Below are 19,070 nucleotides of genomic sequence, written 5' to 3'. Positions count from 1 at the left end.
AGCAAGGTGATGATGTGCTGTACACCTCCCACTCATCTACTTTCCCTGTCCTTCTTTCATTATGTAATTTACATATTATAAAATTGCCCTTTTAAAGTGAACAAGACAGTCGGGCACAGTAGCACATACCTCTAATACCTGGGCTCAGGAGGCTGAGGCAGGAAAGTCACAGGCTGGAGGCCAGTCTCAGCAGTTTAGCAAGACCCTCAGAAACTTAGCAAGACCCTGTCTTAAAACTTGAAAAAATGTAGCAGAGTGGAAGAGCACCCCGGGGTTCCAGTACCAAAATAATAATGATAGTAAAGTGAACCAGGTATTTTGTAATAACTCAACCATGACAACAACCCAATTCCAAGATGTTTCATCACTGCCTAAAGAGGCTTTAATCCTGTTAGCAGTTTCTCTCCCACACCCCATGACCCCACACACAAGCCCCAGGCCCTGACAACCATTCTTCTGCTTTCTGTCTTTTGGAAGTGTCTTCTTTTGGACATTCATTTCATAGAAACAAAATCTTATGATAAATGGTCTTTTGCATCTGGCTTCTTTTTCTGAGTAGTGTTTTCAAGGTCCATCCATGTTGCAGCACGTATCAGTCCTTCACTCTTTATTACTCGGGACAATTTCACTTTGTGGCTATACCGCAGTTTATCTATTCATCAGTTGAAGAACATTTGATTTGTTTCCATCTTTTGGCAATTAGAACTAATGCTGCCATGAACATTCCTGTACAAGTTTTTAATGTGGAGATGTTCTAATTTCTCTTAGGAACATACCAAGAGTGGGATTGCTGGGTCATATGACAACTTTAATTATCATTTGAGGGACTGCCAGACTGTTTTCAAAAGTGGCCACACCATCTGACATTCCTCCTAGCAATGTTGAGAGGGTTCCACTTTCTCCCTGTCCTCACCAACACTTGTTATTTACTTTCTTTTAATTTGAGCCATCCTAGAGAGTGTGAAGTGGTATCTCATTATGGTTTTGACTTGCATTTTCTTGATGACTAATCATGCCGAGCACCTTTGCATGTGCTTTTTGACAATTGTATGCCTTGTTTTTTATCGATAAGGGATACAAATGTCTACTCAAATCCTTAGTCCATTTTTACATTGAGTAATTTATCTTGTTATTGTTGAGTTCCACGAGTTCTTTACATATTCTGGATACCAGGCTTATCTGGTATAGACTTGCAAACATTTTCTCCCACTCTGCAGGCTGTCTTTTCTTTTCTTTTTTTCTTTTTTTGTGGTGTTAGGGATGGAACCCAGGCCAGGCAAAAGCTCTCCCACCAAGCTACAACCCAGCCTCTCACTTTCTCAATAGTGAGTGTCTACCTTTGAATCTTGAATGACACTGTCCTTAGTTTTCCTAGTGAAGAGTGTCTGACCTAGAGCAGTCCCCTGAGCACTCACAGAAGGACCACCTAGGGAAAGCCACTGGGCCCAGGGATTCTAGTCAGGAATCCCTGTGTGCCTTGAGCCACGTTGTGGTCTCTCTTCCCAGCTGTTGGTGCAATGGCATGTAACATTTCAAGACTGAGCCAATTATCCCATGTGGGGCAGAGAGGGTACAAAGTCACCTGCTGGCCCAAAGTTCATGTCTGGTCTTGGTAACCAGCAGGGACCTCCCAGGCCACACTTTGGAAAGGAGTTTCCCCCTGGTTGGCCCTAGCTCCCTGTGCAGCCTCTCCTCTAGTCAAACCTTCCTCACGTCCAGCCTCCAGCCCTCGGCCTTCCTGCCTGTCTTTTAGCCCCCTCCCCCTCTCTCATGCTGTCTTTGTTCTGGAATTCTCCTCCTGGATCTTCTTTACCCAGAGAGCTGCTTTATGTTCTTCAAGGCATCACTGAGATGCCCGTTTTTCTGGGACTGTTCCTTTTCCCTTTGAGAGGATGACTCTGTCCCTTTGCATCCCAGAGGCCTGCTATGTGCTGGCCTCAGCCAAGGCCATTCAGTTGCAAGTCCTGTTTGTTCAAGCAAAAGGGAGACACATTGAGTATATACAGAGTTGGGAGGCGGGTATGTCTAGGCCACAGCGGGCAGTTTGGGGTGTTTCCCCATGTTTGGTTTTCTGCATACCTTTGTCTTTTTCCTCACCCATCCCTCTCAGCCTCCCCACCTCTCTTCCATTCTGTTCCCAAGCAACTTGTCTCTTACACATGGTTCCAAATGGCTGCCCTGAGCCCTGTAGTTTTTTGACTTTTCTGCCCACTACCAAATTGGGGGATGGGTGAATGGGGATACAGGTTGGCCGTGCCCCTTTTTGAGTCAGGCAGTGAGTTGAGGGTCTCTGGCCAATCCAGGTTGGTTGCTCTTAAATTGTGCTCTGCTTAGGCCCGGTCATTAGCAACAACAAGCTGGACAAGGGGCTGCAGAGGAGAGCAGCAGGGCCAGGCCAAGCAGCTGTCCCTGGAAGGGGCTTATACCCCCTAACCCTGAGAGAGCCCTGCAGCACTGTCTTCACTGTCCCATCCCTTTATTGTCAGTTATGCACATACTTGGTGGGACAGAGCATGGGCAAGCCCACCATTCACACCCCTAGTCCCCCAAGCAACCTGGCTGTCATCAGAGTCCTGTGAATGTCTATGGATCACTTTAGGGTTTAGCCAGAGCAGATCAATGGGCTGACTGGAGAAAGGTCCAGAAACCTCCTACCTGCAAACGCTTTATTCAATTGAATTTTTACTTTTGGTGGTACAGGGGGTTGAACCAGGGGCACTCTACCACTGCATTATATTCCCAGCCCTTTTTATTTTTTTATTTTATTTTTTAGTTCTCGGTGGACACAACATCTTTTGTTTGTATGTGGTGCTGGGGATCGAACCCAGGCCGCACGCATGCCAGGCGAGCGCGCTACCGCTTGAGCCACATCCCCAGCCCCTATTCCCAGCCCTTTTAAAAAATATTTCATGGGGCTGGGGATGTGGCTCAAGCAGTAGCGCGCTCGCCTGGCATGCGTGCGGCCCGGGTTTGATCCTCAGCACCACATACCAACAAAGATGTTGTGTTCACCGAGAACTAAAAAATAAATATTAAAAAAAAAAATTCTCTCTCTCTCTCCCTCCTCTCTCATTAAAAAAAGAAAAAAATATATATATTTCACCTTGGGGGCTGGGGTCATGGCTCAGCAGAGCTCTCGCCTAGCACATTTGAGGCCCTGGGTTAAACTCTCAGTACCACATAAAAATAAATAAGATAAAGGTATTGTGTGCAACTACAACTAAAAAATAAAATATAAAAAATAATAAAAAATTTTTCATCTTGAGACAGGTCTCACTAAGTTGCTGAGGCTAGCCTCAAACTTGCAATCCTCCTTCCTCTGCTCCTGAGTCCCTAGTATGACAGATGTGGCCACAACATCCAGCCACCAGTGCTTTATGTGGCGTTCAGGCTGACCCCAAGGAGAGCACTGTTCACTGGTTGACCAACAGAGATGGGGTTCCTACTACACTCTGTACATTCTGCAAGGCACCAAAGGCCTTGGTGGTGACTGCCCTCTCAGTCAGGAAGAGGCAGGAAGCATCTCACTAGCATTGGTGGTCTGGGCAGAATATGGCTGAGACTGTCTCTGCCCTCTCCCATGTCTCTCCTTCACCCAGTTAGACAAGCTGAGGACAATCATCGAGAGTATGCTGGCCTCCTCTTCCACCCTACTGTCCATGAGCATGACCCCACACAAGCCCTTGACTTACTTCACACCTGGCCAGATTGACCCCAATGCTACCTGTCCGGCCTGCAGCCTAGACCTGGGCCATCAGGTCAGCACACTCGTACAGCGCTATGAGCAGCTCCAGGACATAGTCAGCAACCTGTCTGCCTCCCGGCCTTCCAAGAAGGCCAAGCTCCAGAGCCAGGTGAGTCTCTGCTTGCCTCCCTCCCAGTGCCCTGGAGGCCCTGCAGAGTGTCAGCTGACAGCTCTCCCCAAGAAGAGGAGCTTCAGGCTTGAGATCATCTTTAGCCATATCCTACAAAACTCCCTGATCCTTCCACAGGGTCACAGCGTGAGTAGCTGTGAGTCAGCTCTGGGGACAGGAGACTGAGAAGAGCTGGTTCAGTGGGCGGGGTGGTCCTGGCTGGTCAAGGGTAGAGCAGTGCCATGTGTGTGCACATTTGAGCAAACAGCCACTCCCCTGGCATGCCCATCTTCCCAATTCCTTCCAGATTTCTCTCCACAAGTCCTGCTCCTGGACTCAGGAATTCATATTTGGATCCTGAATCCAAGATCAGGGAAGGTGGGAAGAGACTACAGCCACTGGAGCTAGACCTAGTGAAGTGCTGCTGTAGGACCAGTGGAGATCTCTCTCTAGAAGCAGCTCAAGAGCAGCACATGCTCCTGAGCCTCAGTCACCTCTGCTGATCACTGTACTTGGCCCAGCAGCTCCTTGTCCTGTGGCAGGGGACACAGGGAGGACTCTTTGAGGCTGCTGGGTGGCCCTACACCTTGGGGCAAATCCATGAGAAGGTAGAGGATTGCTGTCCCTGTCTGGCTGAGGACCCAACTGTTGGTGGGAAACTGAATGTCACTGTGTAAAAGGGACATGGATCTGAAGTGAGCTTCCTTATTGGGTGGTGTAGGGCCACCCAGCAGCCTCAGAGAATCCTCCCTGTGCCCCCTGCCACAGGACGAGGAGCTGCTGGGCCATGTACAGAGCGCCATCCTGCAGGTGCTGGGTGACTGCGAGAAGCTAAACATCACTACCAGCAACCTCATCGAGGACCATCAGCAGAAGCAGAAGGACATTAACGTGAGCAGCTAGGGCAAGGCTGAGGCCCACACCACCCACCCCTGCTGCTCAGCTGCTGGTTCTTTATTTCTCACTTTCTGGGCCTCCAGATGCTGTACCAGAGCCTGGAAAAGCTTGAGAAGGAAAAGGCCAACAGGGAGCACCTGGAGATGGAGATCCATGTGGTAAGCACCAGTTCCCAGGGGCCCTCGGCCCTAGGGTGGTCTTGCTGGCCAGAGGGGTGAGGGGCTGGTGGTGTAGGGCATGGAGATGTGGGCTCTTGGAAAACTGTGCTTCAGGGGTTGACATGGGGGGGGTATGGGCCCTGTCATGGCCCTCTCCCAAGTGGGGCCTCCCCTACTCTTCATGCAGAAAGCAGACAAGAGTGCCCTAGCAGCCAAAGTGAGCCGTATCCAGTTTGATGCCACCACAGAGCAGCTGACCCACATGATGCAGGAGCTGGTGGCCAAGATGACTGGGCAGGAGCAAGACTGGCAGAAGATGTTGGACAAACTCTTGGTACAGATGGACAGCAAGGTGAGTGCAGGAAAGGTTGCAGGATGGGTGGGGCTTCCACTGCCCTCAAGGCTAGACCCCTATCTGCTGCCTTGGTCTCACCTGGAACCCACCCCCACCCAGCTGGACCGCCTGGAGCTAGACCCTGTGAAGCAGCTTCTGGAGGATCGGTGGAGATCGCTCCGGAAGCAGCTCAAAGAGCGTCCTCCACTCTACCAGGCAGATGAGGCAGCTGCCATGAGGAGGTGAGGTCCGGAGATAGCTGGGAAGTGGCATACCTTGCTGGGAGGACAGGTGGTGGGCTGGGGACCCCCAACAAACTGAATCTTCCAGAGAGGTCCCATTGTTGGAGGGACAAATTTTAGAGCTGGAAGAAGTCTTCTAGCTCAGACCCCTTCAGATGACCACAGAGAAAGGGAGTTGGGAGATGCTAAGACTCCCTGGTGAGGTGTGTTGCACTGGGCCCTTGGGACAGGGAGAGGTCTGTAGTCTCAGAATTGAGATGTTTCTTGGGGACCTGGGTGGTAGTAGCCTTGAAGCCCAGGATTACCATTCTTGGCCACCAGAGGGGCCCCAAGGCCTATGAAGAGCACCCTTGGGACCCTGCTGACTTTGAGTAAGGATGGCAGGTGCAGGCCGTGTGCGTGGAAGCAGGCATGTGCGAAAGCAGGGCCACCCTACTGAGCCTCCTGCCAGCCTGGATTGTGGGCAGCCAACCCCTCTGAGCTCTCCCCCTCTGTGCACCTCACTCCCAACAGGCAGCTCTTGGCTCATTTCCACTGCCTCTCATGTGACCGGCCTCTGGAGACAGCTGTGACTGGACAGTGAGTGCTCACACCTGGCCCAGGGCAGCTGGTGACCATGGTGGGGTGGCATACAGGGCTTCACTTTCTCCATCTGCCTACCTCACCTCTTATCTTTTACTTCAGTCTCCTGGGCCTACTTCCTACCCTGCGCCTTCTCAGGCCTGGCTAGCCTGGGGTGGTTAGGAAGGTCCTTTAGGCAGATGGAATATGGGAGTGGTAGGTGGATCCAGTGATGGAATGTCCAAATCTGAGCCCCCCTACCTGTGTCCCTGTCCAGAATGATCCCTCTGATTCCTATGAGTCCTGGCCTGCCAGTACACCGGTCCATTCGCCCCTACACAATATTCGAGCTGGAGCAGGTCCGCCAGCAGAGCCGCAAGTATGGGGCAGTGGAGTCCTGGGCAGGATGAGTGGGAGGGTGGGGTAGAGAAGGCTCCAGAGGGTGCCCTGGGGCACTGTACAGGGCCTGAGGTGAGAACCTGCCACCAGTTGGGTTCTGAACTACCTGTTAGCCCTTCTGCTCTCTCCCCTTTGACTCATTTATACTTTAGCCTCTGGGGAAAACCTTTCTGGGCAAGTGTGGCCCCTCAGGGGTGCCTTGGAGAGGGCTGATGCCCTGGGACCAAGCTGCCCCAAACCTGTAAGCCTCAAGCCTTTCAAGGGTGCTAGCTCCGCCCGCACAGGGTTTTGCAGAATAAAGGCCCATGGTGTAAGGAAGTATTTACGCCAAGTATAGGAATGGAGGATGTGGGGCTCTGTCTGTCTTGGGCTGACCACCCTCCCTTCCACCTGGGCCCCACAGCCTCAAGCTAGGCAGCACTTTCTGTCGGGGTGACCTGTCACCGATGGAGCGGAGTGCAGGGCGCCTGCGCACCATGCACTCCAAGATGCTGATGGACATTGAGAAGGTGCAGATCCACTTTGGAGGCTCTGTGAAGGCTAGCAGTCAGATGATCCACGAGCTGCTGCAGGCCCAGGGCCTCACTTCCCCTTGCTACAAACGGTAGGGGACAGAGTCCAGGTGACTGTGCTTGGTTTATGCCCACCCCACAACCATGTGAGCAAATGCCTCACCCCACTGTGGTAAAGGGGAAGGTGTGTAAAAACATGTGTGTGTGAACATGCTTGTGTGTATGTGTGGTGGCCTCAAGGTTGCTGTGCTCACTCACCCACCTGTCCCTGGCCCCTTACTCCTGCCCTGACTCCTGGGGACTCCTCAAGAGAGCTGCCTCTGTGTCTCTGGCTAGCCCCATCATAGGTGTGTCCCAGGTCACACTCTTGGTAGCTCTCAGTGACTCCATGCTGTCTGCATCACAGGGTGCCAGATGCGATGGTGGGTTACACCTACTCCACTGTGCCCCGGCGCTGTGGAGGAAGCCACACCCTCACCTACCCCTACCGCCGTAGCCGCCAGCAGCACCTGTCCCAGGGCCCGTATGCTCCTGAGGAGATCCAGATAGCCATGAAGGTCTGGGCCCTACCAGGGAGCCTCAGGGAGGAAGGTCCTGACATGCCCCAGATTCCAAGTCATTCTGGAAAAACAACCTGAAGTTACCTCCTGTGCCCCTTGCCTTGGGGCGGTTTCTTAATCAGACCCGATTCAAGCCCCTTCTTTACATCCTGCCTTGGGAAAAAGATTGCCACTCCAGCTCTGCCAGCAGGCACCGCCACCGCAGGGCCTGAGAACCACGTGCTTTCCACTTCCTCCCACCTTGTCACTGCCCTGGTGCAGCCCAGGGTCCACAGGGAGAGTTGTAAACACTGTTTGGTACCAGGAGTCAGAACAGTGCTCTGCACCCCAGGCCTTCACAGGGGAAGGAGCAGAGGGAAAGGTCTAGGTGTCATAGTGGTAACAGACTGTTTGCCTCTACAGCATGACGAGGTGGATATCCTGGGCCTAGATGGACATATTTACAAGGGACGGATGGATACGAGACTGCCAGGCATCCTGAACAAAGACAGTGAGTATGCAGGTAGCCCAGGGTCCTTACTTGAGTCCTAAGGGACCATCCATCTCCTGGAAGGTTGAGCATGCCTTGGGCTACCAGACTGTGGGTGCCACCTTCTTCATTTCCCTGCCTCCAGATGTTCAGGTCTCTCCAAAAGCCCCCAGGTAAGTGCTTACGGATAGAAGACAGCTTTCCTGCCTCAGCCAATCACCCAGCAGGTGGTGGCCCCATCTTTTCTTGCTAGTCTTCTCCTGTCACCACTGTTGAGCTGACCCACCTCAGGCTGCTCCCTTCAACACAGCCAAGCTGTACCGGTCCCTTCTTTAAAACCCTGCAAGACACCATCCCTTAGTGATCTCCCACGACCCTGGAGGCTGGCTTCCAGTTCCCCATATCTGAATCGGGCTGCTTACCACTTCCCATTGTGCCTAATTTTAACCCTGCGAGCACCTAGAACTCACCACACCTGGCACATAGCTGATGTGTGTAGTTTTTCAGAGAATGAGTGAGTGTAGAAGGATGGACAGATAGAAGATGCATAGATGGATGGTGGGTGGAAAGAGTAATGGTCAAGAGCTGGGTGAGCGGGGGGCAGGGGTAGGTGGATGGGTGGGCATGTGAATGAGTGAAGTCCCTGTAAAGGGTGAAGGGGCAGATCTACAAATTCTGACCATTCCGCTGAGGCTGGCTGTGACCTGCAGCCTACATCCATCTCCCCATGTGCCTGGGTCTGTCTCAGAAAAGACTCTTCCCTCCACTGCCCTCTGCAGCCTCAGGAGTGTCAAAGCACAAGACCAAGCAGCCCCGGCCCCACCTGCTCAGGCATCAGGCCCTGGGTAACATCGGACAGCTGCCCTCCCGGCCTCAGAGCACCCACCTATTGGCTGGCAACAACTCAGGTAGCTTTCTTCTGGATGAGGTGTCCTTCCATATGACTTGAACACTGTCCTCTGGTCTCTCCTTCCTGCCCCACCACCCCCTTATCCAGCTAGTTTATACCTTTGTTTCCCTGAAGAGAGGAAAGGCTGGGAGCTGAAGGGTAGGATGGGAAGGAAAAGAGAAAGTCAATTACTGAGTGCTTGGCATGTGCCAGGTCTATGGGGTGGATACTACTGCTGTTCCTGATTCATACAAGAGGACACAGGTTTCTCTGGCTTAAGCCCAATCCTTCCCTTCTCACATAACAGGATTCTCTTTGAGCTGCTGCTTATGGGATCCAAGCACCTGTAGGACATGGGACCATGATCAGGCCCCAAGGGACCCCTCACTCTGGTGCTGCCTGGAGGTATTCCTCCCACCCCCAGGCCTAGAAAGCCCCCACAGCCCCTGGTCTCATCCAAGGAGCTAGATCACATCTTAAGGTCAGGGAGCAAAGGGCCTCAAGGTTAGCCATACAGGGGCCTGGGTCCCTTGCTAGGATCCTGGGGCCAAAAGGCTTGATCAATACCAGGTAACTATTCAGGTCTCTCCCCTCTGCAGACCTAGGTTTCCTCATCTGTCATCAAGGGGGTGGGGTGCTGGATGCATGCTTCTTAGAGTTAGGGCCCCTGTGAGATTGTCACAAAGGTGTCAACCTTCCATTTATCAAATACTCACGTACCCTCAGTACCTAGTAAATCTGTAGGAGGTTCAAGGATCCCCTGACACCCACACACCATCCCCATCTCCAGCTTGAGGGCTCAAATCCTCTGTGCTCTGTAACACCCTTCCATTCCCACATTCAGTGAGTGCCTGTGACAAAGGAAGAAGGGAAAACAGAAGAGAAAGCTTTGTTGGTAATGGTGCCTCGCCTTCACTGGGGATGCCTTCCTGTCCAGGCAGCATTTAGGAGTTTTTATACATACAAACAATTTTAATCCACACACCAATACTAAGGGGTAGGGACCATTGTTAGTCCCAGTTACAGCTGAGAATACCAAGGCGCAGAGAAGTCTTAGGAAACATTCCTGTGCCTTTATGATCTGTGTGATGTTGCCTAAACAGTCCTGTATTAACATTACCCAAGAGGCAGACTTTTGGCCCCAACAAGAGGGCATGTTTACTGACTAACTTTCCTTCACAGGGATTATAAAGGAGCCCCAACTGCTCCAGCGCTCCTAAGTACTCTGCATACTCCAACCCCACCGGCCTGGCCAATGGGGCCATGCCTGACTTCCGTGTGCTTTGGGTGAGCTGAGTGGGCCTTAGTGGGTATGGGATACATGGTGGAGCCATCTATGCCCTCCTGTCTTGCAGTTTCTTCGAGGCAACATCTCTCCCAGTCAGATATGGCCCATCCACCCAGCCCCACTGAGATGGAACACCTGCAGGACAACGGTTCAGGACCAGAAATGCACATGGACATACCTCCTGAGGAGGAGCTAGAGGAGCCCACTCGGGGACCACGGTCCACCACTGCTCCCTGAATAGAGCTTTAAGTAAATGTTTAAGTTAAAGAGGCTTATATTGGGGAAGGCTTCTCTGTCAGTCCTGCCTCGGGAAGATGGAGTGAGAAGGCAGTGCCTGCTGCTGGCCAGGCAGCCCCAGGTGCCCCCAGGGTTCTCAGTCTGAGAATTAGACCTCCAGTCCACCACACAGATGAAGCTGTTCTGAGCGTGCTGGGGCTCCTGGAGGGCTTCACCGTTGAATTCAGGGCAGCCTGGGTTGGGCCTCCTCTCACACCCATCAGCCAGCCCAAGTGTGCTGCTGCCTTCAGGGATGCAGCCCTACCTTCTGATGTGGAGGACTGGCCCAGGACACTGGATAGGCCTGGACCCATGGTGTGGATGTGCTAACTGTATCTTGGAGTAGCGGGCAGAGTTGGTTGCTACTACCCTGCTGCCAGCTCAGAGCAGCTCCTGGGTCCTCACACAGGTCCCAGTGAAGCAATGCCATGAACCAGAAGCAAAAACCCACAGTCCCTGGGAAGGTTACCATGCTCTGCTGTCTGCCCTTGAGTGGGCCACAGCCAGCCACAGCCTGAAGGCCAACCCCTGGCAGAAGGGCTGAGTAGAAGCTTCCCTGGCCAATGCCTTGGAAGATGGAGAGCAGGAGTTCAAGGGGCATGGCTTGCATTTTGTGCAAGGCTGAGCCTTCAACCTGCTCCAGGCAGCTGCTTGGCCCATTTGGTCACCACCTCACTAGCCCCAAACCTACAAACCTTTGGGAAAAATGCACCGCTATTGGTGGGAGGGTATGGAGGAGTACTGTGTGATTGAGCCGGCAGCAGCTGCCAGGAACAAGCCCCCAGCACCCAATTGAACCTCCCGAACTTGGGTCACTGGCTGAATTCTGGGGTCCCCCAGGAGACAGGCAAGCTGGGGACAAAGAAGGCCTGAATCATCAAAGCAGTTTCTACCTCAGGTCTTTTCCCACATCAGAGGGAACCAAATGCCCAAAGTGGAGGATGGGGCTCTCCCCACCCCCAGTTCCCATCATCCCTCACATGGGAAAGGGATGTCTCGGATAAGAGGCTCACTTGGGGGTGTGAGAAGAGGGGGCGAATCACACAGGAAAGAGAGGCAGGAAATGGCCCAGAAATAGGTTTCTCACCCCTGGCCTGGTGTGGGCAAAAGTGGGCTTGGTGGGGGATGCTGTGGGAGGTGGGATGCACCCTGAGGGTGGTTCCCTGCTTCCTGATCCCAAGATTCCATGTATCTTTATGTAATCACATAATGCTCATGGCTGGGTGGGAAGAAGAGCTGCTTGGACAGTGGGCACCCCAGGCCAGTACCCTTTTCTCTGTACACAGGAGGCAGCGCCAGGTCATCCCTTCCCCCTTGGCTCCTATGTCTCTCACTAAAGCCCCACCCTGGCAGTGAAATGCCACAAGGTCAGCTCAGTTTCCCTGGTCTAGAAGCCAAATTCACAGGCTTGGCAGGGAGGAGCAGGTCAGCTCTCCTCACCCACAGAGGACAGGAGTCACATTCCCCGAGTTGCCAGGGCTGGCCCCCACCATTCCACACCTGGGCATGGCCGCTCCACCCTCTCCCAGGCTGGCACACACCCGAGTGCACCCCAGCCCCGGTCCCAGCAGCCTCTAGGGGTGTCACAGCCTGAAAGCCCGTGTTCCTTCCAGGGGCTTCCCCTGCTAGCCTGGGAAAGCACAGGTGGGCAGGGGCAGAGCTGAGGCTGGGAGGAGTCTCAGGGGTTTCCAATCAGGAAACAAAACTGAAAGGACAAACCCAGCTTTCACGTGCAGTAGACAGGGCAGTTGGGCTCACTGTTCCACTCCACTAAAGGAGGGGGTGCCCCCAATCAGGGTGAGAAGACGCAAAAAGGCCCAGAGGCAAGGTGGTTAACAACTTGGCTGGGGCCCTTAAGTTTCACTTCACTTTAGGCCAAAACCTCCAGCCCCCAGCCCAGCAGTTCTGCCTTTCAATAGCACTTGGTCCCCCTCAAGCCACAGGAAGGAGTAAAGCTCAAGGCAGGGCTGCCCCTACCATTGCTGGTACTGGCTGCCACATGGTGGTTGTCCATGGCTCCAGGAGGAATTCCAACCATGTGGCAGGTCACTCACTCTCAGCCTGTCTCACTCCCCTGAACATGTACTGGAGGACAGCAAGAAAAGGTGCTGGCCAAGGACAGCCAATGCTGCCCATTCTAATACCTGGAGGACTGCAGCGCAGGTGGAGGAAATGGAAGCAAGTGTCTCCAGGAACCCACCCACTCTCTGGCTCCAACAGCTGTGGAGTCATACAAATACATACTCATTGACACACCTCCCCAAGGGAGGCTGAGGGTAGGAACAGTAAGATGGTCCCAACTGGAAGATGCAGGGAGTGCCTAGGGCAAAGCAGCATTTGGGAGGACACCAGCTTTCCTAGCAACAAAAAGAATTGGTTTCCAGGGCCAGCCCTGTGGTGCACACCTGTAAGCCCAGCTCCTTGGGATGCTGAGGAAGGGGATAGGCATGCATGCAGCTCAGTGATAAAGCTGTGCTCAATCCCCAGTGGGGTTGGGGGTGGATGGCTTCCCTCCAGGCCCAAAGGTTCTGCTGTTCCCAGCTACAGACAAGGACCAAGTCTTGCAACATCCAAGTCAGACTTGTCCCTACTCTTGCTTGTACTATCAATTCCCCCATGCAGATGCCATCCAGAAAGAACAGCCAAATTCAATGGGGCCCCTCCCCTGACCACAGCACAACCAGAGTCCCCACAATTCTCTCCCCAAAGGCATAGCTTCTACCCAGGAAAATAAAGGCACTGCAAAGCAGGGAAGTTTAAGTCTTTTTACGTTTTTAAATTAAAATTCACTCTGGTGAGATGAGATTTTTGACTTAGGAACTCCACCCAAAGGTGAGCTCCTCCAACCCTGGACACACATGGGGAAAGCTTAGGTGACCAGAGGACAGTCAGGTCCCCCACTGGGCAGAGCCTGTCCTTCCAAGCCAGCTCTTTAGTCCTACAAGCCTTTCATACCCAGCTGGAGATAGTGACAACAGCTAAAAGTCACCAGAGGGGCCACAAAACAAGGGTGGCAGAGGAGATGAGGAAGAATCAAGAGCATGGCAGTGTTGGGGCTAGGGGGCAGGGAGAGCCCCGTGATGCCAAGAAGGCCCTTCTGGGACCTCTCCTGCAGCTGCTAGGTAGCTGTCCCCAGGATGGGAAGAGTTGGGATCTTCTTCCTGATGGCAGGTATGAATTCTGACTTTGAAAGACCCCTTTGCCCAGAGACTAGACTGGGGGAAGAGCTGCTGGCCAGGGAAGGAGGCTCGTGGCTCTTCCCCTCTGACCCCCGCACCTCAGGTGTATCCGCCTCATGCTCACATACATTAGTTATATTTATATATTCATATATATTATAGTTATATATTAAAAAGAGAAAAAAACTTGCCCAAAGAGAAACTCCTTAGGGACCCAAGTGGCCCAGGAAGTTTACTGTCCCCCCACCCACAAAAATTCTTTTATAAAATCTTCCAGTGCGATCTTCAGGAAACCCCAAACCTCCCCAGCTCCCCCCTCCCTGACCCTCTTGTGTCCCCACAACCCCAGACTGCCCCCCACTCCAGCCCAGCACTTGGAGGCATCCAGTCTCATCTCTGGCCATCCATCGCTGCCATGGCTTTCTGCTGGGCGCCCCCCTGCTGTGCTCCAGGGGGCCACGTGGGCTGTGGGCAGTGGAGGTGGTGGAAAGAGGTTGGGGAGGAGGGTGGGATCCAGTGAGCCTGGTGGCTGGGAGGGGAGGAGGCCCAGAAAGGACTGAAGTTTGCAGGGGGTGAGCAGGCCACCGCAGTCATGGGGCTGTTGCTGCTCTGCAGGCCCTCGGAGGCGCGGAGCTTGGAGAACATGGCCAGCGCATCGGGGAAGTTGGGCGGTGTGGCAGGTGTGTTGCTGGGAGTACACATCTGCAGGGAGAGAAGAAGGTGTGGGGAGGGCTGCCTGCAGGGACCCAGAGCCCTTTACTCCCATCGCTCAGCCCACAGCTTCAACAGGATTGAAGCACCCTCTCTCTCCTCCAGAGTCAATAAAAACAAAAAACCAGGGCAAACACATAAATCTCGCCAAAGCCAAAGGTTCATCCTTGGAAACGACACCAAGGGTATCAGAAAAATCAGCCGGCTCCCTCCATCACCCATCCTCAAGATGTTCCCAGGGTGCTGGGTAAGAAAGAACAGCCAGCTACAGAAAAGCTACTCTCGTGTTGAGTTTATTCCACATTCTCAGTCAAAAAACCCTGGAGCGCTCACCTCCAAGATCTTACTTCTCACAAGGAGGCCTGGTTGGCTGAACTCTTTCCATATTGTAAACAAGTAAACAGGCTCAAAGGTCAAGTCATGACAGAAAATGCACTCAAAAGCAGGGTGCAGTGGAGAAGGCCCGTTCCAGGCTCCCAGGTCTGCTGGCTCAAGGTCTTAACTGTGGGAAGGCCACACTCTGCTGGGCCAGAGCTTCCCAGTGCAGCATCCAGATTTGGACTCCCTAAGTCTGGAGTCTCCAGCCTCATTGCCTGCCTGTCCTTGCCCAGAGGCTTGGCAGCTCAGTCTAAACAGCCCCTCCCAGTACTCTTATGGGGGTAATTCCAAACAGTCCAACAAGAGTAGTCTTCTGCCACTGCCCTTGGGGTAGGGAACAGGCAGCCTAAAGAACAAAACCTACACAAACTGGGCTGACCTCAAAGTCGTTTCTCCCTTTCCCAGGAAGCCATGGGAGTCCTTCTTTGAATTTCTCCTAATTTTAGTAACACTGGCCCCACCCCCAGGCACAGGGCTGAGGTGGGGGCAAGACTCTAGGACTTCACCATGAAGGAAGAAGGCTTGCAGCTCTGCAGTTAAACCTAAGGCAGAAACTGAGAGGGGGACCCCACCCCACCCTGGTCAGAGGCTGGTACCACATCAGCTCCTAGGGGAACTCTGACCATTGTCTTCCCAGGGGCCCTCAGGGGAGGCCAAAGAACTCAGCCAGAAGCCAGGCCCCACCCAGACATTTCCCTCCTCCCTCTCGGGATTCCCTGCCCCCCATCAGGGCTGAATTCTCCATAGCAGGAAACAATGAATGGGGGGTGGGGGTGGAGGCAAATTGCATCACAGCATCGTGACCCACTTCCCCAGTTCACCAAGTCAGTGGGGCCTATCTCCTCTAGCAGCCACCCTGCTCCAGAGAACAGCCCCATGGCTAACAGGGCCTGTGCCTGCCTGCCTGCCTGCCTAGGTGAGCTTGGGCAAGTTTCCGCACCTCTTTGAAGCTTCTCTCTGCTTTAGTAAAACCAGGGGCTTGGACCAGAGTACTAAAGCCCCCTCCCCAGGCTCTCCAGTGAACCCTGTGTCCCGTCACCCCTCCTCCTCCCCCTTAGGTCAAAGTCGTCCTGCTTCCAGTCTCACTGACCTCCTTCATTATTATCCGGGGATCTTCCTCCAACTGTGGGAATCTATAAAACAATCCTATAAGGAATCTATAGGGCAATCATTTATAGATTACTCATGTCTTGGTAACTTCTGGTATTGCAATTCTGTGAACAGTCTCTGGTGTTTTTATTTCGCTTTTTCCTTTGATTTATTGTCTAAAAGAACTGCCAATTCTGAGGGCAAGGACTGATCGTCCTGATGAAGCGCCCAGTACTTGTCACTGATGGATACACTGATTATGATGTCTATTACAAAACCTGCTGCCTCCCCTGAGGGAAGCTTCCAAAAGCCATTACAATCCCCCTGGGATTTGCAGACAAAGGGGAAGGAAAAACCAAACAGAACACCAGTCTTGGCCCTTTCCTGCAAGTATCCCAGGTCCTGGCCCTTCAGAATGGCAATGTTGAAGGCCCAGGGCATTTCAGAGTGACTACAAGTGGGAAGGAACAAATCTCAAGGCTCTTTTGAGAACCTGATAAAGGCAGGGAGCTCCCAGAGACTTCCACAGCTGGATGCAGAGGAGTATGTTTCCTGGAGATGAACCCCTCCTAGGCTTACTATGGTGGGGAGAGGGACTGCCACAGCCTTGCAGCCAGTACCCGTCTTCCATTGTACTTCCAATGCCTTTCTTCTGTGATTTATCCTCTGCATGAGCCACTCTAAGAGAAAAGCTAGTTTAAAAAGTCAAGGCAGACCCGTTTGTCCTCTGTGACTAGATGAAAACAGTAAAGGACAAGACACAGCAGTAGTTAGGAGCAGCCTATGCCCTGGAGAGAGCCATGGGCAAGGACACCCATGTGTAAAAAAAATGCCAAAAATGCACCCTGAAGCCACAGCAGCGTTGAGGAATAATGTTTTATAGTCTCCATCACTGAGCTCAATCCCTCCCACCCAATGGGCTAATAGGTAACCAGGGGTGGGGGTGAAGAGCGGATATTCTGGGACTTCACAAAGCAAGGTACCCCCTGGCCAGGAGGGCAAAGGCTTCCTCCTGGGGCCAAGTTGGAAAGAAAACAAATCCGGCCCAGAACCACTTCTGTTTCCTGGACTGCAAGTCTCTGAACGTACTGATATTAAATGCAAATTCTTGGGCTTATCTTGGGTCAAAATCTGTTGTCCTCCTCACACTGGGTATCTCGCCTTGGGCTTTAGGGGGGTCAGCATACCTTGGGCTTTAGGAGGGCTAGCCGGCTTCCTGAGTGGGTGGATTTATCCCCTCCCCGTTTCCTGTAGCGCTGGGTGTGTGTGGAGGGGGAGGGGGCTGCGCTCCAAAGCTCCGGGCTCCTCATTAGCACACGAATACCCCAACTCCCGGCGCCCTCCCGGGCCTTCCCGGGCGCTCCGGCCGCCTGGTGTCCCTCCAGCCCCCTCCCCGCCCCTGCCCGCCGGCTCCGGAGCCCCCGCTCGTCCTGGGGCCGCCACCCGCCCCTTCCCCTCAGGGCGCAGCGCCCCGCACCAGGCCTCAGGCCCGGGTCCCGCGGCCAGGAGGCGGATCCCGAGGTCCGGCGAGGCCGCGCCGGCCCCGAGCGCTCCTTCGAGGAAGACATTTTGGCTCTTTGTTTACATTCGCGGCGCGGCGCTCCCCGGCAACATGGCTGTCACCCGGGCTGACAGCGCCCGCCGGGCCAGCCTCCCGCCGTCCTGCCGAGCGCGCCGCCCGGCCCCACCGGGCCGCGTCCGCGCCGCGACACTTACCATCTGGGGGTGATGGTGGCTGTTGGGAATGTTGGTTTCTTGGAAAAACGTGCTCAGGGCGGTCTGTAGACAAACACGGGGCAGAGCGGCATAAGCACGGCCCGGCCGCAGCGCAGGAGCCGCCGCCGGCCCTCCGCCCAGCCTCCCGGCCCGCGCCCGACCCCTGCCCCCAACCCGGCCTGTGCGGGGCGCCCTAGTCCCGGGGCCTAAGCGCAGAGCCTCCGCGTCCCCCGCCCGGCCCGGGAAGTGGGCCTAGGGCCTTCCGCACCCGGGGGACTGACTGGGCGCAGGCCCTCCGCGTCCCCGGGCCCGGCCCAGGCCAGACCCATTCCAAGGCCGTCACGAGCGGATCCCCCGCCCCCAGAGCCCCGACCGGCCCCGCCGAGAGGGCGCGCTCATCCAGAGGCCCGCGCGCACCTCGAACTGCCAGTGGGCCGCCTGCAGCAGCTGCTTCGCCTGGTCGGCCGCGCAGCCCGCGGCCAGCACGAACTGGTTGATCATGACCTGGTGCCGCAGCTCTTCCATGTTCACCGACATGGTGCGACCCGAGGCCCGGCAGCGTCGGCCGCGCGGATCCGGGGCTCGGCGGCCGCGGGGGCCGCAGCTCGGCTCGCGCTCGCCGCCGCCGCCGCCACCGCCGCCGCCCGGCGAATGTTGTGGTTCGGCTCCGGCGGCCCGGCCGACACCACAAACAACAGCGCGGGGCGGGGCCGGGGTGTCCCAACGTTCGGGGGCCTCGAGCCGCCGCCGCTGATTGGCCGGCGTGCCGCTCCGCCGGCGTCCGACTCTCAGACAGACGTTCGATTCGAATCCTGCGGCCGGCCGGGCTGCACTGTTTCTCTTTTCACCCAGCCGCGCCCATTGGCGGAGCTCAGCGCCGTGGGGCTCCCCGGTATTGGCCGGCCGCTGTGTTTTGGCTTATCCGGGATGCTGGTTGGCTGAGGCCGGGCATTGGGGGCGGGGCTGTGTGCACTGATTGGCCTCCAGTGAGCCTGTTCGAACTCAACTTGAAAATCTCGAGTGCCTGCTGATTGGCCGAGGCCCCTCTGTTTGCTGTTGTAGGCTTGGGGGTGGTGCGGCCAAGTTCATTCATTACTTCATTGAAACTGAACATGCTCAGCTGGAAAAGCAAGACAGAGTGGCTTTGACTCATTTCCTCTGAAAGATGTGGTCATCTCGAAAAACAGGATGATCAAAATAGAAAACAGACGGAACCTTGCAGCTGCTCAAGTCTCAAAGTCTTAAATGTTTAAAGTAACTTCCAAGCAGTCAATTCAAATCAAAAAAAAAAAAAAAAAATCCTTTGAAATGTACCGCGTGAGGCCCAGGTTTCAGTCCCCAACACCAAAAAAAGAAAAGGGCAAGGTGTGTATAATGTACATATAGTAAAGCTATGTCACAGGTACAAGTCACAGACAAAAGGAATAACACTGGATCAATTAACAGAACAATCCAAGAACTCCGATCTTGCCCCCTTCTAATCACTGCCCACCCCAAAAATTGAGCAGTCTTCCTGTTTTGAAACCAAAAACCTTGCTCTCTGAGATGTCAATCAATA

At 54.2% G+C, this 19,070-nt stretch overlaps 2 protein-coding genes across 2 annotated transcripts in view; one reads left to right on the top strand and one right to left on the bottom strand.

The window, feature by feature from the left end:
- Window positions 1–10,394, top strand: part of QRICH2 (glutamine rich 2) — a 33,288-nt gene extending 22,894 nt beyond the window's left edge. Inside the window, exons 9-18 of the mRNA XM_081271794.1 lie at window positions 3,600–3,854; window positions 4,623–4,745; window positions 4,835–4,909; window positions 5,097–5,485; window positions 5,999–6,064; window positions 6,324–6,425; window positions 6,849–7,049; window positions 7,364–7,514; window positions 7,920–8,007; window positions 8,766–10,394. Coding sequence (XP_081127920.1) covers window positions 3,600–3,854; window positions 4,623–4,745; window positions 4,835–4,909; window positions 5,097–5,485; window positions 5,999–6,064; window positions 6,324–6,425; window positions 6,849–7,049; window positions 7,364–7,514; window positions 7,920–8,007; window positions 8,766–8,935 — 1,620 coding nt within the window. The 3' untranslated portion in view covers window positions 8,936–10,394. The remainder of the gene's footprint in view (window positions 1–3,599; window positions 3,855–4,622; window positions 4,746–4,834; window positions 4,910–5,096; window positions 5,486–5,998; window positions 6,065–6,323; window positions 6,426–6,848; window positions 7,050–7,363; window positions 7,515–7,919; window positions 8,008–8,765) is intronic.
- Window positions 10,395–13,743: 3,349 nt separating this feature from the next.
- Window positions 13,744–18,272, bottom strand: UBALD2 (UBA like domain containing 2). Its single transcript, XM_081271717.1, has 3 exons — window positions 17,930–18,272; window positions 17,513–17,575; window positions 13,744–14,320 (listed from the first exon to the last, which is right to left on the bottom strand). The coding sequence occupies exons 1-3, from the start codon at window positions 18,047–18,049 to the stop codon at window positions 14,009–14,011; spliced, it is 495 nt and encodes a 164-aa protein (XP_081127843.1). The 5' UTR covers window positions 18,050–18,272; the 3' UTR covers window positions 13,744–14,008.
- Window positions 18,273–19,070: the final 798 nt, after the last annotated feature.

Source organism: Spermophilus citellus (assembly GCF_964194105.1).
Source record: "Spermophilus citellus genome assembly, chromosome: 17".
NCBI classification, from domain to species: Eukaryota; Metazoa; Chordata; class Mammalia; order Rodentia; family Sciuridae; genus Spermophilus; species Spermophilus citellus.
This window is presented reverse-complemented; position numbering and strand designations above follow the sequence as displayed.

What these genes read in the sequence shown, in the direction of transcription:
- UBALD2 (XM_081271717.1), bottom strand. Translation starts at nt 18,049, where the DNA reads ATGTCGGTGAACATGGAAGAGCTGCGGCACCAGGTCATGATCAACCAG. An exon ending in CGGCCCACTGGCAGTTCGAG is followed by an intron (nt 17,576 to 17,929) that starts GTGCGCGCGGGC and finishes GTTTGTCTACAG; the next exon opens with ACCGCCCTGAGCACGTTTTT. An exon ending in GCCACCATCACCCCCAGATG is followed by an intron (nt 14,321 to 17,512) that starts GTAAGTGTCGCG and finishes CTCTCCCTGCAG; the next exon opens with ATGTGTACTCCCAGCAACAC.